At 40.6% G+C, this 25,440-nt stretch overlaps 5 protein-coding genes and 1 non-coding gene across 8 annotated transcripts in view; 3 read left to right on the forward strand and 3 right to left on the reverse strand.

Annotated features, from left to right (window-relative positions):
• Window positions 1-505, forward strand: part of LOC104806287 (monothiol glutaredoxin-S17-like) — a 2,266-nt gene extending 1,761 nt beyond the window's left edge. The window contains exon 4 of the mRNA XM_010531114.2: window positions 16-505. Coding sequence (XP_010529416.1) covers window positions 16-369 — 354 coding nt within the window. The 3' untranslated portion in view covers window positions 370-505. The remainder of the gene's footprint in view (window positions 1-15) is intronic.
• A 79-nt stretch (window positions 506-584) lies between these two features.
• On the forward strand, window positions 585-657 carry TRNAV-UAC. Its single transcript has one exon. It is a non-coding gene; the product is annotated as a tRNA-Val (tRNA).
• Window positions 658-750: 93 nt separating this feature from the next.
• Window positions 751-8,150, reverse strand: LOC104806288 (DNA-directed RNA polymerase II subunit 2-like). Its single transcript, XM_010531115.1, has 25 exons — window positions 7,837-8,150; window positions 6,981-7,202; window positions 6,591-6,881; window positions 6,290-6,487; window positions 5,785-5,849; window positions 5,595-5,681; window positions 5,394-5,514; window positions 4,965-5,009; window positions 4,734-4,871; window positions 4,533-4,605; window positions 4,280-4,356; window positions 4,098-4,205; window positions 3,896-4,012; window positions 3,646-3,801; window positions 3,459-3,563; window positions 3,236-3,361; window positions 3,068-3,145; window positions 2,853-2,948; window positions 2,643-2,758; window positions 2,413-2,482; window positions 2,275-2,328; window positions 2,041-2,184; window positions 1,646-1,945; window positions 1,141-1,563; window positions 751-1,044 (listed from the first exon to the last, which is right to left on the reverse strand). Exons 1-25 carry the CDS (start codon window positions 8,080-8,082, stop codon window positions 922-924), a joined length of 3,579 nt encoding a protein of 1,192 aa, XP_010529417.1. The 5' UTR covers window positions 8,083-8,150; the 3' UTR covers window positions 751-921.
• A 363-nt stretch (window positions 8,151-8,513) lies between these two features.
• On the reverse strand, window positions 8,514-10,407 carry LOC104806290 (sphingolipid delta(4)-desaturase DES1-like). Its single transcript, XM_010531116.2, has 2 exons — window positions 10,051-10,407; window positions 8,514-9,600 (listed from the first exon to the last, which is right to left on the reverse strand). The coding sequence occupies exons 1-2, from the start codon at window positions 10,219-10,221 to the stop codon at window positions 8,776-8,778; spliced, it is 996 nt and encodes a 331-aa protein (XP_010529418.1). The 5' UTR covers window positions 10,222-10,407; the 3' UTR covers window positions 8,514-8,775.
• Window positions 10,408-10,988: 581 nt separating this feature from the next.
• On the reverse strand, window positions 10,989-18,504 carry LOC104806291 (mediator of RNA polymerase II transcription subunit 16-like). 3 transcript variants are annotated; one of them, XM_010531119.2, is made up of 16 exons: window positions 17,868-18,504; window positions 17,717-17,785; window positions 17,517-17,605; window positions 17,326-17,438; window positions 17,089-17,190; window positions 16,682-16,766; window positions 15,866-16,462; window positions 14,997-15,606; window positions 14,840-14,919; window positions 14,455-14,537; window positions 14,001-14,237; window positions 13,544-13,715; window positions 12,691-13,196; window positions 12,202-12,378; window positions 11,657-12,034; window positions 10,989-11,563 (listed from the first exon to the last, which is right to left on the reverse strand). In XM_010531119.2, the coding sequence occupies exons 1-16, from the start codon at window positions 18,185-18,187 to the stop codon at window positions 11,417-11,419; spliced, it is 3,765 nt and encodes a 1,254-aa protein (XP_010529421.1). In that variant the 5' UTR covers window positions 18,188-18,504; the 3' UTR covers window positions 10,989-11,416. The 3 variants fall into 3 exon arrangements, with proteins under 3 accessions (XP_010529421.1, XP_010529420.1, XP_010529419.1); XM_010531118.2 differs by having other exon boundaries at window positions 12,691-13,193; window positions 16,676-16,766; XM_010531117.2 differs by having other exon boundaries at window positions 16,676-16,766; window positions 17,868-18,503.
• Window positions 18,505-19,293: 789 nt separating this feature from the next.
• On the forward strand, window positions 19,294-25,385 carry LOC104806293 (vesicle-fusing ATPase). The gene is made up of 21 exons (XM_010531122.2): window positions 19,294-19,609; window positions 20,056-20,151; window positions 20,229-20,310; window positions 20,404-20,454; window positions 20,849-21,019; window positions 21,228-21,382; window positions 21,470-21,578; window positions 21,696-21,795; window positions 21,884-21,939; window positions 22,194-22,259; window positions 22,331-22,413; window positions 22,625-22,758; window positions 23,067-23,277; window positions 23,665-23,796; window positions 23,874-23,934; window positions 24,017-24,076; window positions 24,161-24,219; window positions 24,345-24,432; window positions 24,628-24,750; window positions 24,849-24,914; window positions 25,081-25,385. Exons 1-21 carry the CDS (start codon window positions 19,425-19,427, stop codon window positions 25,222-25,224), a joined length of 2,232 nt encoding a protein of 743 aa, XP_010529424.1. The 5' UTR covers window positions 19,294-19,424; the 3' UTR covers window positions 25,225-25,385.
• The last annotated feature ends 55 nt before the right edge of the window (window positions 25,386-25,440 follow it).

The following is a 25,440-nucleotide window of genomic DNA, read 5'->3' on the forward strand; positions in this document are numbered from 1 at the left end:
TAGGTACAAGTTCTCAGCGGTGAGCTCAGAAAGGTTTTGTCGGAGAAGGGGATGATCCCGAAACCGAAACTGGAGGACCGGCTTCGGGAATTGATCAACTCTTCAAAGGTGATGCTTTTCATGAAGGGCAGTCCGGAGTCGCCCAGATGTGGATTCAGCTCGAAAGTGGTGAATGCACTGAGAGAGGAAGGGGTGAGTTTCGGGTCGTTCGATATCCTAACAGACGGGGAAGTGAGGGAAGGGTTGAAGAGGTTATCGGACTGGCCGACGTTTCCGCAGCTTTATCACGAGGGCGAGCTGATTGGTGGGTGTGATATAGTTATGGAGATGAAGAACAGTGGCAGCCTTAAATCTACTCTAACTGGATAGTCTTATTTTTGTTGTTGGGCATTGGTTTATGGTTCTTGTCTTGAATCCAATAAAGATGGGAGATGTTAGTTATCCCACTTTGGGACACATGTGGTCTGAATGATACATGCAAGGGCAAGTAGAGGAACTTTCATTACCCGAGTCATCTCAAATTTAACGAATGCTGTTTCGAATAGGAATCGATCTATTTAGAATCAAATGATACTATACAACGAGTTGCTGTGGTGTAGTGGTTATCACGTTAGTCTTACACACTAAAGGTCCCCAGTTCGATCCTGGGCAGTAACATAACCTTTTTTATTGATTTTTTTTTGTTGTCAAATATTTCTCAAGTATGATCCTTTCGCAGCAATTCAAAAATTAAAGCCAACACCCAAAAAATAATGGTAATTTTCCCTTTTTTTTTCTTCTAAAAAAATCATACTCGTCTCGATTCTTTTGATTCTACGTTTGGGAAAGAAAAATAAAAATGAAAAAATATGTTACCAGTGAGCTACAAAAGAAAACCATACAAAGTTGCCTCATCAAACCTTGAGGAATATAAATCAGGAATCAAGCTCCACCTTTCTTCCCCTGCTCTTTCACGGATTTCAAATCTTTCGTAAGCATCCTCGGCGCTATCGCCATCGACATAAGTTCCTGAAACAGCAGCTTGCATGCATATGGAATATGCACCTGCAAACAAACGAAAAAACCCATTTTCATTATAGCTGCTTTCTCACACACGCATATATACACATGGAAGAGAGTAAATGACACGAGAGAATTTACCTGAACAATATCTGTCTTGTTCTTGCAACCTCTACATTCGAACGAGTTCTTCTTCAGATTTGCAAGGGCGATGAGTCCACAGCACTCACAGACATGCACCCTGTACGCATCGCTCTGGTCAAACAACCTCTCCTTCAAGAAATGAGCTGCGCCATGTGCTATCATGCAGTCACGTTCCATTTCTCCGAAACGCAGACCGCCGTCACGTGACCTTCCCTCCGCCGGTTGCCTCGTGAGGATCTGGACCGGACCTCGCCCACGCGAGTGAATCTTGTCGTCAACCATGTGCTTCAGCCTCTGGTAATATGTCGGTCCGAGGAATATCATAGCTGTGAGCGGTCTTCCTGTGTGGCCATTGTACATCCTCTCGAATCCACGCTGTTGGTACCCACATTTATGCAGAGCTCTGCTTATGTTCTCCACCTACGACACAAAACCCGTCATCACAGCTAAGAAACGGTAACAGATTATCGATACTTTTAACGCCGTTATGAAACAAGCTTACAGTGACATCTGTAAAAGGAGTAGCATCTCCTTCCTTGCCCATGTGAGCCGCCACCTTGCCCATGATACACTCGATAAGCTGCCCGATTGTCATACGAGACGGGATGGCATGTGGGTTCACGATAATGTCGGGAGTGATGCCCTCGGCCGTCCATGGCATATCCTCTTGAGTGTAGGTCATGCCGACTGTTCCCTTCTGACCGTGTCTACTGCTGAACTTGTCACCAATCTGAGGAATTCTAACAGATCTTACCCTAACTTTCACAAATCGCAAACCATCCGCATTTGTCGTCAATAACACCTACACAAATTTCAGACATCCAGCTTATAAAACAAGGGAAATTTTCCTAAAAGAAGATGATAACTGAGCTGCAACAAATCCTAGGAGCTATTTACCTGATCCACTATGCCAGTTTCACTATGACGCAAGCTTATGCTGTGATCCCGTCTTGTGTAACGTGAAGCCTGCCCCTGAGCCTCTTCTTGAGATAACGGAGTAGTCTTTCCAATAATTACGTCTTCACCCGAAACTCTTGTACCCTAAATCAAAAGAGTAACATCATTGAGCTTTTCTGAATTACTTAGTTACACTGTACACAACCAAATACAAACAAGATACCGTCTACTTACAGGAGGAGCAAGACCATCATCGTCTAACTTATCGTAAGAGCCATGCCGCATTCCCTGTAGCAGAAACCTTAAGTATGATATCCCACATCCAAAAACACAGTACATACATAACATAACCCAAGTAGAATCATATCTCACCATGGTATTAGCTCTATCAGGCCGCCCAAAGTCTTCTTTGACAAGTGTTCCCATCTTTTTCTCCTCATCTCTGCCAGAGACGAAGATTGAAGTGAATGAATGGAAAGAAAATGATTAAGAAAAATCCACAACAGATTGTTTGCTAGTTACCAATGAACATAAACAGAACATCATATACAACTGCACTAGTGAAGATACGAAAGAAGAAATCAACTTGATGGCATGCTCACCTGTATGAACGGAAGAACAGAGATCGGAAGAAGCCACGATCTATTGAAGATTGGTTCATAATGACGGAATCTTCTTGGTTGTAACCAGAGTAGCATGAAATGGCAACAATAGCATTCTGCAGGATGATGACAACAGAAAACAAATAGAATTAGAGATTTTCAGAAAAGATCCAGAGCTGAATAATGGCAAGTCTACCGAAAAACACTCACAATGCCAGCTGGAAGCTGCCTAAAGTGAAGGTGCTCCATAGCCCTTGTAGTAACAAGAGGCTTCTGAGGGTAATAGAGAACGTAGGCCAGAGTATCCTAGGAAGCAAATCAAAATAGCAGTATCAGACATTTAAGCATGATGTCTATAACTATAAGATGGAAAGAACACAAGAATGTGAAAGGTATAAAAACGTTATCAGGAGTCTTTAGTGTACCATGCGAAATTGGTAGTTGGTGACATATATGCCCATCGCTTGCTTACCCATGGCAGATTGGTATGTGTTACGAGGCGACTGATGAAACAAAATATAGAAGTTAGCTTGACTTGAAATTTTTGTCACAAAATTGCTTCTGAAAGAAAAGACCATTGAATAGAAAGATACCTGATTATGGTCAGGAAAAGGAATAATTGAAGCACATACACCCAATATCAAAGATGGGTGAATCTCACAATGTGTATAAGTATCAGAATAAGCATCCTCAGGGCGCAATCTAGCTTGCACCAGATCCTACAATAAAATTTAGCAATGAAATTTCCAAATAAACCAATGCACAAGTGGTTCATTTTCTCAAGACACATTCGACATCACAAGCTGCATCGCTCACATTGATAGTCATCGAAATCATCGTCGTCTCTTCTTCCTCTGTATCTATATATTCTATGAAACCCTTTGCTACCAGGTCATGCCAGCCACCTTCTTCAGAGCTTTCCTGATGTCAGAACGAAAGGATTACTATAGTCAGATAAAGAGAGCAAGAAGCTCGAGAACAGTAAGGAACAATATAACGGTACCCTTTGTTGCAAAGCATAGATATCCTTCTTCTTTATTAGAAGCGCCTGATTCTCCACAATGAATAATGGACGACTACAACGACCGTAGTCGGTATAGATCCGAAGCTCCTTGAGACGAATATCTCTAACAACACCGACTTCAGTGTTTACATCGACCTGCATGAGCAAAGAGAAAAATGTCACTTCATTATAATTTGCATATCATTTTCCAAAACACAGTAAAATAGAGAAAAGGTATACGTATACTAACCCGTCTTCTCAAACGTCTCAAGGTTTTTACTAACATGTCAGGATCTCGATGGATTCCAACCCAACATCCGTTGACGAAAATTTTGGTTGCTTGGGGGATAACGGCTGGAGAGATTTCCTAGAATCAAGAAAGTATTAAGTAAACCGCAGGCAAGGAACTGTCATAAAATGAGAATGAAAACTACAAGCGGAGTGCTACAGACCTCAAAATTCTCAGTACCCCATTCTTCCAAAAATTCCAATATGGGATAGGCAGCTGACCCGACTGTTATATAGACCATGAGTGCCAAGTTTTTCACTAGACCACAAGCCTGAAATAGCAAATTCATGATTTCCGATGAGCTAAATAAAACCCATGAATAATCCTTGAATGTGACAAATGTACCTGTCCTTCAGGCGTTTCAGCGGGACACATCATTCCCCACTGTGAGTTGTGTAGTTGGCGCGGTTTTGCCAATTTTCCTGGGAAATGAGCACAATCAGATTCAGGAAAGGGAAAAAGAAAAAAACAGTAGTTACAAACTAATATAGCTAGTGAGACAGCAGATACCAAGAAAGAGATCCATGTCTTAAAGCCGCCAATTACTTAACAGATAAAAGAGTAAGAAACAAAAGAAAAGACAGTGGTGAGGCTTCACCTTCACGCCCTATAGGAGAATTCAACCGCCTCAAGTGCGACAAAGTGGAAGCATATGTTAATCGATTTAACACCTGTTAACAATTAAAGTTTTAAAATAGAACCCCACATTGTGCAAATAAAGCAACAAAGAAATATTCAAATATATATCTCTAATAACACATGGACTGATAAACAGGAGAAACAAAGAAACATTCAAAACCTGAGAGACTCCAGCTCTAGTACCAGCAGCATTTGCCTGCCCCCAATTCCCAGTAGCAAGAGAATATTTGAGGCCGGATGTAACAGTCTTAGCTTTAATAGCAAATTGCAGATTGACATCCTTTCCATTGTCCACACACTGTTTAACACATGGTTAAGAGTTCCCAATATAAAAATAACATATAAAAAAATTTAAAGAGTCTAGCTAAGAGACAGATAGTTGGCCAAAAACCTTCTGTACATAAGATCTCACATCCCTTGTCAGCTTTCTGAAAAGCTGCATGCATATAAAAAACAGTGAAACATTAAGAGACAGTTACAGGCAATTGTTTAAGTTTTCACAAATTACAAATGGAATGACAGAAGCTCCAAAGAAAATCAAGAAACTTCTTTTGCTGGTTTCCCATCATACATTTGAGCATATATACCTAGAAAGACAAGATAGTCTGGACTTCCAACTGAACATCAACGATGTGTGACCTCATACACTGAGACTTTCACATAGGTACAAGTTCTCTTAACTATAAGAGGGTATTCCTAATTCTTTTCATTAAGCTTATGTTAGTTGAGAACAAATCATTTTTGTACAGAAAGGGCTACACCTACGCATCCTATCCTGAGACTTATACAGTCATCCCCGAAAAAACAGCTGGTGACGAACCATTCTAAACAGGCCTCCAAGTAAAGGACCGGCAAGATCCAGCCTTTTGTTGCCATAATGATCCCTGTCATCTTCTGGCCTCCGGCCAATAGCGCAAAGCAGCAACCGGTGTATGATATACCTAAGAATTACAACAATGACACCATATGTGCGATTTAACAAAATACAATACAAAATAAGATGAGGAAGATGAACACCTACCCAAAATAATATGCCTTCTTCGTCTCACAAAAATCCCCAGTTCCAACATGAGGAAGCATTTCTTTCTGAAGAATATCTTTAGCATACCTGCGATTATAATATAGCAAAATTTGTGTGTGAACATCTCGATAGTCGATACTAGATATATTGAATTACAATGATCAATTCAATTTTTTAGATCATCATGTACTTTATCCTCTTATCCCTGGTTACACCAACTGTTGCTCCACGTTTCCCTATATAGTCAAGCGCAACCTGAAGCAATAACACAGTTAACAAATTTGCATAAGAATACAAGCAAAGAAACATCATTCTTTGAGCACTAAAGGTAAGGAGAACCACTTTGCAGGTAACCATTGCCTAGCTGGAATACTGGCTTAGGTGGCTGGCTTTTTCAACATCGAAAGCACAGTATCATAAACACAATATATGTTCTCAACCAAAGAATATGGTGAACTCCAGCATCTGTAGCATTTGTGGCAGATTGTGCAGCATCATAAAATGGTTATACACACACACACACACGCATATATATATATATATAGGTGCTAATTCCCGCAGAAAAAGAAACTAGCCTACACATGCAATTATGAATTCCATAAGAAGAAAAGAAAAAGATAATGCATGCCCTCAGTTCCTAAAATGATGAATAACAACTATCGAAGTGCACAACGAACAAAAGGGGCAAGGGAAACCTGTTGATTTTGAATCACAAACGCTTCTTCCAAGGAAGGCCGGAGAAATTCCATCATCTGGGTATCAGAAAAGTCATAGCAAATGTGTTCCAATATGTCCTTATCTGCCACAAATCCCAATGCTCGAAACACTATGATAATAGGAATTTCAGTTCTGATGTATGGAAGGGTGCAGCGAATATACTGCCCTGACGACCCCTGCATCCATTTGCAACATGGGATATAACCTATTTACCATTTGCTACGACTTAATTAAAGGGAAAATATTTCAGTGGAGTTCAGAAAAGTAATTCTCTCTTACCCCTTTGGAACTTGCCCGAGAAAGCATACGGACAAACATCGTGCTTGGCGGCCTATTTTGGTTCTCAGCCATGGAACGAACTTCAGCTACGTATGCGTATTTGTTCGGTTGCCTCTTCTTAAAGACATAAACATGATTCGTGCTCATCTTTTCCTGAGCAATGAGAACCTTTTCGCTTCCGTTAATTATAAAGTATCCACCTTGGTCATAAGGACACTCCCCTAGCTCGGTCAAATCTTTCTCCGAATTCTGATACAAGGTACAATAGCTAGACCGAAGCATTATAGGAACCTAACAAAAACCACACAACAAGAGAAAATATTTTACTGTCAGTAGAAGTGTATACCATACAAGGCCCATTATTCCTAGCATAATGTTAAATATACATACCTTCCCAATAAAAACTTTGGTAAAATCCTGTGTTTCTGTAACTTCCTCACCGTCGTGGCCTTTCTTTATAACTCTCTTAGTAACATCTACATATAGTGGGGCAGAATAAGTGAGATTCCTCAGCCTTGCAGCCTTCGGAAACAAGGTTGCAGTCTCTCCATCAGACTCTGTCATCATGGGTTTACTCAAATAAATCTGGCCAAAGCTAATCTTGTAGATTGTCTGCACGAAAACATATATCAAAGATTCAGCAACAAGATATTAAACATATTAACCAAGTCCATGCAAAATGCCACACTATTATTGAACTTCAAATATGTCAAGAAACTCAAAACAGAACCCTTAAAGCACTGCAAACAACTTAAAGAATGTGAAAAACGTCACATATAGTGCTAAGAACCTGAATTAGATAGTTTTCAAGAAAAAACTTAGAGTAGAACAATGATCTGACTCAAATTTAATAATATAAAGATGCAAGTGAGAGAATATAAGCGTTTCAACGAAATTACAGAGAATCTTAGAAGCTTAGACCCTAACTGTAACAGAGGGGTGGAAGATAAACACGAAACTCGTATAACCGCTATAGAATACAAGAAACCCAGCTGAAAAAACTCAAAATTCAACACGAAAAAGGACTAGGCCCAAATTTTGACCGAACAAGACAACAGTTATGACCAGAGGAGCCTCGAAATCACTACACGAAATCCCGAGAAGCGTAAACCCTAACTGTGACAGAGAGATAGAAACTAGACGCAAAATCCACAACCAATACAACAAGAACAACAACCATAGAATTCGATTGCCCAATGAAGTGAAACCCCATAGAAAAATGGGGAGAAAAAAATGCAAAAAGAACCTCGGCGAAATCAGATTGGTGACCAGGATTGTGCTGGGACTCCGGTCGGATCTCGATATCAGCGGATTCATCAACAATTTCCTGCATCGTATTCTGAATGAACTCGTCGAACGAGTCGAGCTGCTGACGCACGAGACCTTTCTCCTCGAAGTAGGCGGAGATGACGGCCCAGGCATCCTCCTGGGTGATCTCCTCGTCATCATCTTCATCTACGTATTGCTGTTCGTATTCGTTGTAATCCTCCATTGTTACGCTCAGACTCGAAGCAGAGAGCGCGAAAACGGAGCAGAACACAGACGCAGACAGCGAAAGCGGCGAATGTGTTCAACTGATTGAAGCCCGCGACAGAATAGCTCTTTTATTTCCCCGCAAGGCGGTGTAAACCGATGAAATTAAAGTTTGACCGGTCAACGGTATAAACCGGTTAAGGGGCTAACCGAACACGAATCCGGTTTGGGTTTGTTTCGAAATTGGAGAGCAAACCAAACCAATCCGATCATTTTTGTTGGAGCTTCACATGAAAAATGCAACACAGAACTCTAAAGATTATGACAAAAGTAAAAAAAAATAAAAATAAACCGGAGAGAAATCCAAACTGTACCGATATATTACCGGTTCAAATTGTATTCCAAATCTCGGTTATTTCATCTCTTTCTCCCAGTTTCGTAAACATGAGGAAGAACTAATTTCAGAAGAAAAATTGATTAAAGAAAAAACATTGTAATGTTAATGGCACCGATTTTGAAAAATCCAAAACACCAAAACCCAACAACAGATCAAAGCTAAGGCCTTAATACACTGCTTTAACTATTCCAAGACAATCTCCCCCTCAAGACCCAACCAATATAATATATATGTGTGTGTGTGTGCATATATATATATATTCTTTCAGGAAAAAAAAACAGTTTCTGATGTCTGAAACTGATGATCAAGGAGATTCTACTCGGACTTTCTTGCAGAGATCTTCCTCTTCATTCTGCTAAAAGGACCAACTGTTCTGTCCATAATGTACATGTATATCACTTGGCTCCATGACTTGTACGACTCTAATCCTTCATAGTATTCGGGTGCCATCTCCCTCACCTTGTGCAGCTTGTTTCCCGGGATTCTCGGGAAATCGTGATGCTCGTTATGATAGCCGACACTCCACGTCAGCAGATTCAGCGGGCCGTAGTACGAGTAAGTTTCTTGCTCGGGTTTAAACACGTAGTGCTCCGAGATGAAATGCCCCGCCATTGGATGCATACCCCCGCCCACGAAAGTCGAAAGTATCAGGTAAAGAAACGATCTCCATCCACAGAACCGGATCATTGCCACGTCCAGACCTATCTGAACGAGCAGGTTGACGAACTCCCAGTAGCCAGGAGGCTTCGGTTTCAGAAACAACGGTCTTAGCGCGTAGAAGAAGAGTTGTAAGAACACCCACACGGTCTTGGCAAACACGTTTTTCACGAGACGGGCTTCTGAAAAGCTCGGGACATCCATGTCAATGCCGTCCACTCCTTGAAAACGATGGTGCTCGAGATGGTACTTTTGGAAAGTTACAGACATTGGTACGCCGATGGGGAGGTTGGCAAAAATCCCGAGCCACCGGTTGTAGACTGGAGTGGAAAAGGCGAGATTGTGGCTGAGCTCGTGGATCGCCAAGAAGAGATTGTGATTGAGGAAAGAGCCAAAGAAATATGCAATGGTTAGAATCTTCAGCCAGCCTGCGTCGCGAAGAAGAGCAGCTGTCGAGAGCTGGAGCAAAACGACGACCGTGATCTGCAAGAATTCAACGTCCATTGAAAGGGCTTGAGCAAGAAGGCTCGGCAAGAGAAAAGGACAGATTAAAGTTCGGTAAACAACGATCTTTTGGACAATGTAGATGATGTAATAATGCATCAATCATTACCAACTTACACCAAACTACAGTGGACAGCGATCTGAATGTGTGCGATTGAATATATTCAATTGACAATAGAGAAAGCACAGAGCTTGCAAGCAAAAACAAAACCCAATGTCAAAATCAACTAATTCCACCAAAGGTTCTTCCTTTCTGATTCAGACAATGCCAATTCGTATGAGAACAATGATAAAGGAGGAAGAAAAGCGAAACCCATAAGCAAAAAGGAGACGAACGGCAATAACGCAGCGAGAAAGGAACGAGCAAAAAACAGAGAAACCGGAAACCTAACACGGATCTAACAATGCCGAGAGAGAAAAAGGAGAGACCTTGAGGAAAGCCCAGGGATCAGGACCGAAGAGATCTTTGATCTGAGGGTATCGAGACAGAATATTACGTCTCCTCGAAGCATGAGGCTCGTCAGTGTACGACCAGAAGAAATCCGTCGCCATGATTCCTTCTTCATCCTCCGCAACTCTCTCGCGCCCTCCTTTACCCATTCTCTTCTCTGTCTTCTGGTTTCTCCGGCGAGAAGACGGCTACGGAGGGGGGAGAGAGAGAGAAGGAGATATCTTTGAGCTGTGCCTGCGGAGTTTTAGGCGAAGAAGAGTTTCAACGAGACGATGACACAAAAGAAGAGGGAAGAGGCACGTGCGTGAAGGGTCTCAATCTGATCTTCTATAAATAGAAACCCTTTATTCTTTTCCCTTTTTGTTTATTTTTATTTTTCTTCGGACCACCTTTGTGTTTTGTCCTCTCTTTCCTTTTCATCCCCTATCTGGCTGCAAAATTTGTTCTCTTTCTCGTTCATGTTTCTACTCTCTGCATAGATTTTCTTCTTCTATTTTTGGATATTTTCTATTCCATCTAATCTAAACAATTCTCCATTAAAAAATATTAGTTTTACATTGAGGATTGAAGAGTATTAAGAGCAAGAACCGGACAAAAACGAGTAGGTGAATATTAAGAACAAGAATAGAGCAAAGACGAGTAGGTTTCAGTTTAATGATATATAAACAAATTTAGTGAAGTGTCTTATCCAGGGTTAATCTTCAAATGAATTGATAAAGAGTATGGTCAATATACCAGAGACTGGAGGTTCGAATCTTTATCCATTGACCTGTCTCCTGTCAGTTATAGTTGATTTACGTCCCACAACGTGTGTGTGGCTCATGTATGTGGAGTTTACCTTTTTTCATTCGACTCCCCGGAATGGCAATAGATATCTGAAAAGTTTTACCGGTCTACAAAAGGGAACAAACCCAAAAAAAACACAAGGGTGATGCAATTCTTCAATCCTGCCAGTCACCATCTAAAGTTTCTGTACAATGGGTTTAAGCACTTGAGCTAAAGTAAACGTACATGTACAACAAAGGACAATCAGAAGCCAGTAAAGGGCTTTTCAGTAACACCAGCTTCAGCAGAATGTCTGAATCCATACCTTTTTTGGCTTCTAACATCGTTGTCAGACCAATCTTGCTTCCAGCTCCATCAAGATCACCATGGGTTCTTAGCAGTGTAGCTTGGAAGTTGCAGGATAAGCAAGAGAACCAGCTTATGAACACAACCCATCTGACCATCAGGTGAACACTTTCACTATTCTACATGCATATATGCTGCTGAGGTCTCCTCACTGTCTTCAGACTCTTAAATTCTGGTTAGTAGTTAAAACTAGTTTGATCGTTCTCATTCACTCTACAAAACGCGGACCCACGTTCCGCCACACATGGGGCAACAATAGACCCAACGGCTGATCCACCAAGTCTCTCGTTCATTCTGGTTCGACTGATTGGATGCTGCTGGTGAAGTAAATGCCGATGTCTGCCTTAAGCATCTTATGCACTACATCAGAAAAATACATCAAGTTACAAAATTTTGATCAAAGATTATGCATTGAACACGAAAACAAAATGTAATGGGAATGGAATGGACAACCTTGTACCAAACTCCTTCAAGACCAGTTTTCCACGTCGCTGTGACAACATCCCTCCTAGATCCCATAATACCTAGATATGCACCCAAACCCACAGAAGTATTCAGACCAAAAGCCGCTTCTCTTTCAGACATCCGCCGCTTTCTTGGCCACAAGCTCTGGACTCTGTCATAGACATCATAGATTTCTGAAGGGCTTGTATCGAGCAAATCCACAGAATAACAATGTTTGGATGTATCATCTGTCGGGTTCATCTCATCAGGATCTGACCAGGGTCCTCCAAACATATTCCGTCTGTGCCATTCTTCAGACGGTGGATGAAGCTCCAACTCACGGAGTAGAAGGCCAGCAGCATCAGCTCCTCTAGGACGAGGCATGTTCTGCTTATCGAGTTTTGTTTAGAAAAGAAATCACAAAAACCAGGATGGAGACAGGAAGATTAGAAAGCATAATTTCGTTTTTTTAGCTGACCAAACGACACCAACAAAAACAGACAGCTTCAATGTCTTCACAACAAAAGAAAAGAAGGGAAAATAAAGGCAAATACCTGCATATGAGGTCCTAGAGCTGCTTCTACCACCTCAGGCAACACAGTGTAATTTCCATCAATATAGTGCAATCGCACCTGGATGTTCCCACTACCTACCTGAGAGGCAGGTAAAGGATGTGCAAGACTAGCTGTTCGCCGACAGAGGTCCATCAGTATAAGGAAAAGAACTCTCACCTGGAAGATCATAAACCATACTCGTCAAATCAATCCTAGAATGATAAAATTTCAGGATTAATATTTCTCTAGCTACTTTTACTATCAACATGATGTTTTTTCTCCAGTTCCATGATCTACAACCCTTAATCAAAATTGCTCGGTCATAATCTCAATCATTCTAGTGCCATGGTTTGTGATTATTCTCACCCCATAGTGGTCAGGTCATGCCTCCCTCCATTATCGGGGTAACAAAAGGGAAAGCGCCAAAAGAAAAGGACAACGGAAGATAATAGTTTGAATGCAAAGATGACACAGACAAGGATTGCCTACCTCCTCGAAAGTATATCCTTGACCAGCATTCCCAGAACCCATCTTCGTACGTGGTGCAAGATTTTCATCAACCCCTTTCACTCCATTACCCAACAGGGGACTTCGGTTTCCCAAAACTTCCTCTGTCCTGCTCAGGGCAGATATTGACTTAACAGAATTCACCTCTTCCACCTTGCCTGTGACCCCAGTTTGAGGCTTTTGCGTACTAGTATCAGCATTTCTCTGAGGAAACCTCTGGACCTGCGCCCGGCGAAAGAAATAACAAAAGAACAACAACTGGCATAACCGATGAAGAAAATGACAGTCCCCAATGAGCCGAACAGCAGGTGTTCCTGGAAAAGTTCCAGTGTTGATGCTTATTGGCATATAGCTCGTTGGACCGCCTATAGCAGTTGCAGTAGAGTTTGACACTCCATCGCTTGAGCTACTGATTTTCGCAATTGCACCCTGTACCCAAGCTTGCACTTGCGTGTTCCCGCTAGAGTTCGTAGCACCAGTCTGGCCTGCTGCACGAGACAGTATATCGTTAAGACAATACTCCACATACACCAGCTTGAATGTCAATTAACGAAGGCAGCATATGTTCCTGCCCTAAACTGCAACTGAAGTGAAGCTCCGAGGAACATAGATCTCAACAAGCAAAGGTGAGACTAAACTTTACAGGCATCAGGATTCAGGAATATCGACTATGAGGCTCCTCTTGCATTAGTTAGTTCTAGGACCAAAAACCTGTGTTTTGTCTTTGATCATTGTCCCTCGACAGATAGGCATTTTCACCGAGCCATTTGTACCTCTAAACCCTTATTCCATACTATTGCAGTACATTAGATATCACAAACCAAAGAACACTGACCCTGAGATGTTACAGGAGATGAAGCGTTTTGTGTCGGACTGGTAACCATATGGCGATTACTTCCAGTTCCAGCAGAAACAGCATGGCTTGCCAGTGTGCGACAGAAACTTGCATAACGCCTCAAACGCGTGATGAAATGAGACGCTAGATCAAGAACAGCATCCACATAAGCCTGCACAATATGCTAACTCACTCACTCTTGTCTTAACATAACACATAATGAACAAATGCAATAAGCAGGCATCTTGTCTTGAAACAAACAAAATGCATTCAATGATAACGAGATGGAAGAACCGATGTCATATGAGCATAACTAAAATGGAAACAATCAACACAAACGCAAAACAACCACATGGACCCATTGCCAGATTTGAGATGTAAAATCCAGTATTTAATAGAAGCACCCAAAAAGGGAAAAGAAAAGAAAGACTTATGCTTGACCTCGAAGCAATCGTACCTGAATACTTGAGACAAGAGCAGGATCGACTGCCATTGCCTCGGGATCGATGCTGGATAATGTCTCCCCATTTGCTTGCCATGGCTCAGTAACCAATGCCGAAGGATTCACAAGAGCGGATTCTATTCCTTTCCCAAGCATGTCTAGCAACAATCTTGCTTGCATATCTAACACCATTGCACGGACCTCTTGAGCATTGGTTCCTTCAAGCAGCCGGCATTTTATCCTGTCTAGGCTCTGAAAACCACATGAAACAAGGATCAACAAGATGGATGCAAAAGGAAAAATGTAACAAAATTAAAGCATTTGGCGAAAATCGCCAGCCACTAAATAAATGAACACACCTGCAACTAAAACACTAACAACGGAAATTTTTCACGACACATTGAATGCATTCAAACAATGTTAGACGATAGAAACAAGAGATAAGCAGAAATAAGGCTTCGAAACATACAGGACCATATTGTTTTCTGTGATGTGGTGAAGGTAGTGAGTGAAAATCCGCATCCAGGACAGCAATCACGCTGTTCAACGAAACTAGAACCACCACAGAAAGGAACATAATGTCAGATTGTTACAATATTTTGCCTTATCGTAAGACCATAATTTTAAAAGCATGAAAATGTGTTCGGATAATGCTAATTTGTATAACACCAAGTAAAAAGTAACACAAGAAAGTTCACCTCTTACCTTCCGTCAAAAGAGAGAACAAAAGAAAGAAGAATCTAGACAAAATATCACAATATTTCTCAAAATTAAACTCCAGAACCTCTAAATTATGGGTTGCAATATTAAATAGAATTGAGATCAAGAAACTCATAAGCATCAAAACATCATACCGATCCCATCCTCCGCAGAACTCTGTGTACAGCCAACTGCATCCCACCAATCAACTCCAACCAAAAGACTCCACCAGAACCTGTTAAAAAAAATACATATAACATATTCAATTCGATCATTTAGCTTCATTGCAATAATACATACAACATTCTATACCTCTCAGCAATAGCCCGCTCCCAGGTTGATTGATTAACCTTAGATTGGCCACTTGGAAGGGCGGGAGGAAGAACACGGATGATTTTCAACATTGTACAGTCCTTGGCAGTATCATGCCAGACAGAAGCTGAGCAACAGCTCGTAGGAGAAAACGCGGGTGCAGCAATTGAATATCCAACATTTATTTGATAGTTCTCGACGAGTGAAAATGTTGGACCAGAAAAGATATGAACACCACCCCGAAGAAAAGCAATAGAAATTTCACCACCATGAGCAGAATAGACAATCCGTGCCAGTGTCCGGACATCACTTGGCAGATCAAAGGGGTCACAGACAACCTTGTTGGTCTTGTCCTCACCAGTATCAGATTCCTTTGGGGCATCCACATTAGGTCCTGCTTGGTGACACTTAAGATCATTTGTTGGTGGTATGCTCATATCTACTCTGGACACCCAGACAGTTTGCATTGGAACCTGCCCACCGGAATTTGAAGTCGGGTTTCCAAATATCTGATGCAAAACCACGGGTTTAACACTTGATTCCCAACGCTGCACTCTCCATCCTGTGATTGAAGGACCTTCATCTGGATCATATGGTGACATGTATTGACCTGCATACACAGCAACCATCGTTTTGTGAACTAAAAAATACTTATAGGAAGTCGTGTTGACACTGAACTTACACAACAGACTGGAACTGTTTAACTTTACCACACACACAAAAAAACACTTTTCCCCGTGGCAATTAGCACTTGAAGATCTCAAGACTTTTGAGAGATGAGTATTAGCACACATGTAATTATGTAAATCACACAAAACGCAGGTTCAAACACAGTAAAGCATGGAGTTCATCCAGAATAAAAACACTACCTTCGACTATAACGACAGCTATGACAGAACCACCACGAGTTGGATCGAAAGCAACAGCAGTAATGCCAGAACCCCATGTAGTGGTTGCCGCAGACTGAGCTGCAGCCTCAGGACTAACATAAGCAGAAAAATTAGAAACGGGCGAGCAATTAAGTGATATTGAATCGCTAGAATCTTGATCTTCTGGTTTCCTCCCTTGCTTTGTTTCAGATATCAAATATTCTTGCCAGCTGAACAAATATGCAGCTAAAGGAGCAAAACCTGGCCAAATTGGGGAACCAAGAGATGGTGGCACACAACTGCTTGTAGATACTTTCGGAGTGAACTGGAATCCATTTCCAGGACCAGGAGTCACATCCCAGACTACAACTGTAGAGGGGTTCACTATCGGAACCCCAGCCACATGCATGGCTCCACTCTCAGTTATTATGGCATCAGCGGCCATGATCCCGCTAGGCCCCGCACCTAAAACACCTTTACTCGTACTAAACCACTTTGCCGGAGTGCCTCCCTGGCTAGAAGGCCACTGAGACCAATGAAGTTGAACAGAGCCGGATGAGAAAACAGAGCACACACAAAGGAAATTAGGCCAGCGAGCTGCAAGAGATAGCCGACAATCAGAAATATGTCAAAATCAAGGAGAAATACATCAGCTTAATAACATGGGAAAATGAACTGAGTTGCAACGAAGAATCAGAAATCTTTTTTGCGCTTTTAAGTTAAAGAAACTGTTTTATTAAGAGGAATGAAGAGTTTACAAAGAAATGAATTGTCAAAAATGAGAAGCAAATAAACTAAAGTGAAAAGAACCTGAACTTTCAGAGTTTTGTGAGAGATACTTCTCCTCAAAAGTTGACTTTGAGTTTGTAGCAGAACTTGATTTAGATGACAGCCACCTATACTGATTTTCAAAAACAACCAACCAGAATAAATTCCCAAAGATTGAACTCAAGCAGCAAACTATAAAACAAAACTCAAAGACACAAAACAATCATCTATCAGACTATCAGTTAAATTGTTCCCTTGAAGGTCATGTAAAATTGTAATACAATCATATACATGAATCTGCAGTTTGAAGATCTTATGGAGTCCGAGTCCAGTAATTTAAATACACCAACAATGCAAACACACGTCAACTTTCTTCGGAGCCAGGAGTTATGGTTTATATGCATCACAGATCCAAATAGAATGTCAAAAAAATAAAACAGAGAGGAGTAACTTACTGGAGAAACCCCGGCTAGCCACTTTGTGACAACAGCAATGTCTTGACGCCATTTGTACTCACACTGCCAGGAGGTAGCATCACGCACTAAATTAGCCGGTCCCTGCAAAAACGATCCACAATAAATAATTAAGGAGGACCCCTTTCACACATAATACATGAGATACATACATTACATCTAAGGAGTACTGAAAAGCAGAAAACTACAGATAAGATAAAAATGATGTCTACCACTTACCTGAGAAGGCTGAGCCCAGATAGTTATCCTTCCGTGGAAATTAGCAATGAGTAAAGCGCGAGGACAAGAAATGGGAGACCATTCGATAAATTGAACCGAATCACGAGGAGAATCTGCAAAAAAGCGCAAATTCATCATCTGCCTCAAACCCAGAGGAGAAACAACACTTCATGTTGTGTCCAAAATCTTACCAGCTACAACATTGAACACTGCACACTCAGTTGGACGCTCCGGTATCAAGATATGTATGGGGATCCAGAAAGGTGGATTAGCATTAGAGCTACAACACAGACGAGAGAAAGGTGATAGTCATGGAAACTATTCTGTAAGAACTTTGCACCACAAAATGCATATAGCCATTTCCATGATTACCCAGAAATAAAAATAAAACCTTGGAATCCTTGCACATGTTTCTGAAGCGCAAGCTATGGCATTGAGTTTCCCACACCAAGCAACGGCACTGGAAATACAAAGTTTGAAACTTGATGAGCTTGTCGGAAAATAGAAGAACTGTACATAGAGCGATGAAAAGGAGTGTGGACCTGAAGGTACGGCATAATTCCGGGACGCTCATCTTGTGGAGCAAGTTCGAATTAGGCTGCTTGAGCCTAACACGGAACACTGTGGCCGGACTCACTGAGTCAACCTCCATGGGATCGTCCTCTCTCTCTCCGCCGTCTGCTGATGTCGCCGGCGACGTCTCCTCGGCAGAACCTGGATCCTTCGACTCAGCCGTCTCCTGCTGCTGCTGCTGCACCTCCTCTTCCTCCGCCGTCTCAGTGCTCCCTTCACCACGATGGCCCTCCGCATGCGGCTGCGGTTCCGGTTCCGGTTGCGGTTGTTCTTGCGGATGCGGATTCATCACAGCGAAAGCAACAAGACCCTAATTCTTGAATTTATAAATTCAGGCAGAGGAGGAAATGACAAAAAAGTCGCAAGTTTAGCCGACAGGAAGCACTGTTGTATAGCGAGAGAGACACTTGGTGGGGTTTTAGTGCGGGGAGAAAAAAAAAATCAAAGATTCAATCTTTTTCTTTTTAGGGTTGTTTGCGTCACTGCGCCGCCACCGGATGAAGAAACTCGGACACGACACCGACAAATACCGTGCCTTGTGCTCTCTTCTCTCCTGCTTTTGCTTGTTGTTTGTCACTTTTTTCTCTCTTTTTTCGTTTCCAGATCTGTTTCTGCTTATCAATTTTGTGTTTTTCCTGTTTCTACGAAATGAAAATGAAAATGAGTCGATGACCAATCGTAGGCCTAAACATTTCATTTGTTATTAACGAACACATATGTATAATTTATCCCAATCGATTCATAATTAAAATTTTGATTCGGTATATAATTTTTATTTTTTTGAAAATCAGGTTAATCGAATTTGAAATTATCCTAATATATGTATAGATTATCAAACACTCCGAAAACAAACAAAAAACAATTATGTAAAAAAAAATAGTTTTTTTAATAAGAAACAAATTCAATTAAACTCCAAACAAATCTCAAAAATAATAGCCAAATCATAATATATACCATTCTTTAAAACTTAAAATTTTCAGTTTCCAATATAAATAAATCATTAATTGGTCTAATTGGAGTAATTAAAAGCAAAACACTTTAAAATAAAATTTCAGACTAGGACAAAAATTATGATTCGTTGTTCCAAAACTATAGGACTAAAAAATTATGTGGATGGTTATACAAATGTGGATTATAGCTTTATGATAGTAGTAAATTATTACTATCATAAAAAATACTTGTCAAAACAATTTAATTCGATATAAAATTAAAATCCCTTAAGGAAAAAATAATATCCTAATCGAAAATATTAGTTCTTTATCATTCTGCTTTATTTTTTCTAAACCTAATTAATTTTCGTAATATAATGGAATTTTAGTTGAAAAATTAATTCAGAAAACACTTGTGGAAGAAAGAAATACGTTGAAACGCGTATAAAAATCCCATCTTTGAAGTTTGTAGTGAAGATTCTTCTTTCAATTCGAAATATTTCTTGAGCCCCTGTCGTCTCTCATACATTTCTCATTTCCTTCTCAGCGAAGGAAAAAAAAACTCGCCGATTGCTGAAGCAGAGATCGACGGCAACCATGGCGAGTCGTTTCGGATCGCAGTCTTCGGCGATCATGACGATGACGGTGACCAACACGCCTGCGGCGGATCTCGCCTTTACCAATCTCGCTTACTGCTCTCCGCCCGATCTCCGTCAGTTCGCCGTGCCCGGCTCCGATCTCTTCCTCGCCAACGTCGGAGACGTCTTCATTCTCTCTCTTTCATATCCTTTGTTCTTCGTTTCCTTTTCGCAATTTCCCTCTTATTTGTTGCCTTCAATGCGATTTCAACCGTAAACGATTCTGCGAAATGGCACATTTCGACTTCTGGGTGATTTTGTTTCTCTTTAGGAGAAGTTACATTTGTTGATCTTCGTGGATTTTCCTGGATCGGGCTTTGACTTAGAAAGTCAGGTGGCACAATTCGATTGCTTTGTTGTTCTTCAAATCGTTGTTTCGGTGGAGTTAGAACAGTATTGCTTGGTTTGAATTCATGGTCAATGAATCTCTTAAATTAGAAATTGTTGTGTCAATTCGGATTTTGGTCCTTATGGGTGTGCTATTCCCTCCTGTTGGAATGATGGGCTTGTTTAAATTTTCCGTCTTGTCCATTGTTATATCAACTTCGATACGAGTCTTGCTTCTCTTTGTGAACTTAACTGGAAATAACTCGACATGATAGCATCCGTGATGGATGTATTGGTTTAAATGCTATTCAACGTCGACATGCTAGAGTTTCTACTGGTGATATGGTCTCTGTAAGCAGGTAAAAAATATCTTGCAGGTCCCCTTACCTTTGTTGCGTTACCTGATGAATTTCTAAGGATTGTATCCTGTCTGCAGATTTATTCCTCCTGAAAATTTTGACTTGGCTTTGCTAACACTTGAGTTGGAGTTTATAAAGAAGGGAACTAAGAGCGAACAGGTTTGTAGTGTTTCCATGTCTATAATTGCTATTCTTGGAATCTTTGCTGTAGAACTTAACATCTCTGTGTGGTATCACTGATTCACTTCGCAGGTTGATGCTGTTCTGCTTTCAACCCAACTTAAGAGGAAATTCGTAAGCCAGGTAAGGACTCAGATGCTTACTGTGCTATCTGTGTTTGTATCACAATTCTTGTAGCCGTGATCAAGTTTTGCGGTTTAAACATTTAACTCATGGGCAAATGAATGAACTGAAGATGTATAAACATTCAAGAGTGTATAGATGAGATGGTGTATATTTCCAATGTATGAAGTTTGTATATGGGTTTTTCCATTAGCGCTCTTTTCCACTGAAGCATTGGTTATCAATGAGTAATTCTGGTCATTTTTTTCAAATCATGTTAGTATTATGCTGCTGGAGACTAAAGAATCCGTGTTTTAGACTCTGTTATATAATTGGTCTGATCAATTGACCCTTACTTTGTTTCACCTAATAAGATGCTAGAATCAACTTACCGAAATCATGCATACTTCTGCAGGTCTTGACTGTAGGGCAGAGAGCTACTTTTGAGTATCATGGAACCAATTACATTTTTACGGTTAACCGAGCTGTTGTGGAGGGTCAAGAAGGATCCAATGGTATCGAAAGAGGGATGATCACTAAAGATACATATATTGTCTTTGAAGCGTCAAATTCAAGTGGCATAAAGGTCTGCTTTCAGTCAATGCTTCTGCAGTTTTGTATTTGTTAGTTAATTGACTCTTAGAGCACCAATCAAATGACAATTTGTTCTCATACATTCAGAACAGTTGACATGATCATTTCATAATTTTCTGGCATTTGCTTTTTGGTGGCACAAAATATTGATCGCAATCTTGGATAATTCATATCTTTAATCTTGTAATTTTTGTATGCAGATTGTCAATCAGCGTGAAGCTGCTAGCAGCAACATATTTAAACAAAAAGAGTTTAACCTTGAGTCACTGGGTATAGGTGGTCTTGGTGCAGAATTTGCTGATATCTTCCGGAGAGCTTTTGCTTCTCGTGTGTTTCCTCCTCATGTCACAAGCAGGTTTTGTGATTGATTCGCCAAGCAGATATTAACTTATCCTGTTTATTCTATTTATTTCTCCGTAGTTTAGTTATATATATTTTGCAGACTGGGGATAAAGCATGTAAAGGGGATGCTACTCTTTGGACCTCCTGGTACCGGCAAGACTCTTATGGCACGCCAAATTGGGAAAATGCTGAATGGAAAAGAACCGAAGGTATTGTTGGCCGCTTGTGTCCCCGAGATCAAGAGTCCTTTCTAGGAACTAGATTCACTATCTTTCTTTCAGATATCTTCAAATGTTAATACTTATGTTCTTCTGGTGGCATGTTAGATTGTTAACGGTCCTGAGGTACTGAGCAAGTTTGTCGGTGAGACAGAAAAGAATGTTAGAGACTTGTTTGCTGATGCTGAAAATGACCAGAGGACCCAGGGTAAGGAAAAAAAATCACCCGATCTGCATTTTAGTTTTCTTTTGTTTCATATGCAGTGATTTTAGATTCTTGTTGAACTTTTTTTCAGGTGATGAAAGTGACTTGCATGTCATTATTTTCGATGAGATTGATGCTATCTGTAAGGTACACTGATTTTCTATGCTTTTTGGAGAAAGGTTTTACTAACTTGAAGTCTGATACATACTTTTAATGTTGGCACTAAACTTTTACCTTTTGCCTCTCTCCACCGGTCATAGTAAATGGAATTATAAGACCTTAAATTGGCCCTGTTTGTTTTTCGTGATTTATAGTTGAAAATATGTGTATCTGATTCAATATCATTTGTTTATGCGGGTTAATTTCGAAAATCTGAGAAATTATTTTCTTTGCCTTTTCAGTCGAGAGGATCAACCAGAGATGGCACTGGTGTCCATGACAGTATTGTTAATCAGCTCCTTACAAAGGTCAGCCAAAGAACAAGCTAATGTTAATACATTCAGAGTTTAAACCGTATCACTGACGCTTTGCTTTTCAGATAGATGGTGTGGAAGCCTTGAACAATGTTTTGCTCATTGGAATGACAAACAGAAAAGATTTGCTTGATGAAGCCCTTCTAAGGTTATCCTGATACATGTGCTAGTTGCTAGTGTTGTCCCCTTTATGATACAGTTATGACCGTAAACGTTTCAAAGTAGTTCTGTTATTCTAATCCATGATGCGTTATTTTTCATTGGGAAGGAAACCACCCAAAGCCTACTCTCTGCTTATATTAATTTTCGGGCTGAGGTTATTAGATGCATGTTTTGATCTTTTTATTTCTAATATATAGGCCTGGAAGATTGGAGGTTCAGGTTGAGATAAGCCTTCCAGATGAAGCTGGACGTTTACAAATTCTTCAAATTCACACGAACAAGATGAAGGAGAATTCTTTCCTCGCTGCTGATGTAGATCTCCAAGAGCTTGGTATGACTCTCCATAGATTATGCATATCCAAATCATTGAAATGTCTGAGTTCTGTAATCCCAGTACATAACACTGCGTTCATATAATAGATAGAAAGCTCTTTCCGAAATTGTATGTATTAATTTTCAATGCCACACAAACAAAAGAAAATCAACTTTCTACACACTTTATGTAAGGTTTTCTTTTTTTTTTTTAGTTGAATCTCTAAATAGATATACATGATATTGTCTGTTTGTCATTCATTACATTTATATGCTAGCTTCGCATAAATACATCTTTTACATGATTTTGATGTCATATTTGACCAGCTGCTCGGACGAAGAATTACAGTGGTGCAGAACTTGAAGGTGTTGTGAAAAGTGCGGTATCGTATGCTTTGAACAGGCAACTGAGCATGGATGATCTTACCAAGCCAGTGGATGAAGAGAGTATTAAGGTGACTATGGAAGATTTTGTCCATGCTCTCCACGAAGTCCGGCCAGCATTTGGAGCCTCCACTGACGATCTTGAACGCTGCAGGTAATTTGCTTGAATTATTTTCTACTCGAAGAAAAAGGACTTTGCTGCTCGAAAGAAACAATGAAACACTGATAATAAATGCAGTACATGTTCTTCAGGCAGTTTCCATAGAACTAGCTAGATTGCAGACAGATGGGTGACTAATTGAAACTGAATTAAGCCAATCCTTGGAGCCAATATATCAGTCCTATAATATATAAGTAGAGATTTGTCAAATAATCATAGCATTTCTTTGCTTGTTTTTTATTTTTAATTGATGCTACTGTAATTTGTTTTGTTTTTGCTGTATGTGCGCAAATTGAAATGTGATATGTGTCCTTTTTTTCACATTTCCTACCTGAATTCTGATCCACCAGTAACATTTCGGAAATGTATCATGGTATGTAGGCTCAATGGCATGGTGGACTGTGGTGATCGTCATAATCACATCTATCAAAGAGCTATGCTACTAGTTGAGCAAGTTAAAGTTAGCAAAGGAAGCCCTCTAGTCACTTGCCTTCTCGAGGGACCAAGTGGCAGGTAACTTCCATAGTTATCTTCCCTTGTTCACTTCCCGGTTATAGTTTTTTTTCGCTGACTTAAAGTTTTCTATACAGTGGGAAAACCGCATTGGCTGCAACTGTCGGGATTGATAGTGACTTTCCATATGTCAAGATAGTAAGTACCCTTCATAGTAGTTAGTACATGTGTTGACTGTACTATCTTTGCATCTTTATTCGAAATCTGTTTGTTTTGGTAGGTCTCTGCTGAAACAATGATCGGTCTCCATGAGAGCACGAAATGTGCCCACATTGTCAAGGTCGGTCCATTTAGCAGCTGCTCTATTCTCTTTTTTTCCGTGGTGGTTTACTGACTCAATCTGGTTTGTGGTGTGAATGGACAGGTCTTTGAGGATGCTTACAAATCGCCTCTTAGTATAATTATCCTTGACGATATTGAAAGGTTGTGCCTTCTCTCTCTTGTTCTTCTTTCTCTCTCCTATCAAGAAGACTCGGTTCAGAATTCTTTGCATCCTCGTGTTTTTTCTTTCTTTCCCGGACTCATTTGTGGGATCTGTAATGCTGCAGGTTGTTGGAGTATGTAGCAATCGGGCCACGATTTTCAAACATTATTTCTCAGACGCTGTTAGTCCTTCTCAAACGGCTTCCTCCTAAGGTGTTTAGTTCATGCTTTTGTTCCTTTTTATTCACAATCTCGAGATATTTTCTCGGGGCAGAGCTAAACAAGAAATGTTAGTTTTACCTGTTCGTGGGTTTCTCGTGTTTCGTCTTTCATTGCCACATGTTTTCTTGGTTAGCTAATCATTTGGACTAAACCTGCGTATCCAAATTGGAAATTCTTTGTGATCAGGGCAAAAAACTTCTCGTGATCGGGACCACGAGTGAACTAAGCTTCTTAGACTCTGTCGGTATCTGTGACGCCTTCTCCGTCGCCTACCATGTCCCAACAGTGAGGACCGAGGATGCAAAGAAGGTAAAATGCCCCTTTTTGCTACTCATTTTACAATCTCGTTGACTGTAAAGTATCAGGTTTCGTATCGTAACTGATCAAAATCTCGGTGTTTGCTTCAGGTCCTGAAAGGATTAAACGTCTTCGATGAAGATGATGTCGATGCAGCTGCCGAGGCCCTCAATGATGTGAGCGTTCACATAGTTATCTTTCTCATAGCCTTCCATTTTTTTTCATCTTGGTTTCACCATAGACATGAAAGATCATCTCCAGGACACGAAGAACAGCGAAAAGGAACGATTTTTTTCGCGCATGCTGACGATTGCCTTTGCGGGTTTTGCATATTTTTTACAGATGCCAATCAAGAAGTTATACATGCTTATCGAGATGGCGGCTCAGGGAGAGCACGGTGGCTCAGCGGAGGCGATCTATTCCGGGAGGGAGAAGATCAAAATCACGCATTTCTTCGATTGCCTTCAAGACGTCGTCAGATTCTAGTTTCCGATCCGTTTCTGTTTTTCCGCTGCATCATTTGCAAGATTTTCCGACCAGTCTTTGTGCCCCGTTCGTTGTATTTAGTAGATTGGTACTGAGTTGACTCGGATGGTTTGGCGAGTTAGGAGGAGAGCTCCTAGTTTTCTGTCATTTCCATTATTACTCGCACTTTGTTTCAGCATCGTCAGTTGGTGAAATAGACATTGCCCCAAATTGCAT

This window comes from Tarenaya hassleriana, unplaced genomic scaffold (genome assembly GCF_000463585.1).
Source record: "Tarenaya hassleriana unplaced genomic scaffold, ASM46358v1 Cleome12, whole genome shotgun sequence".
NCBI classification, from domain to species: domain Eukaryota; kingdom Viridiplantae; phylum Streptophyta; class Magnoliopsida; order Brassicales; family Cleomaceae; genus Tarenaya; species Tarenaya hassleriana.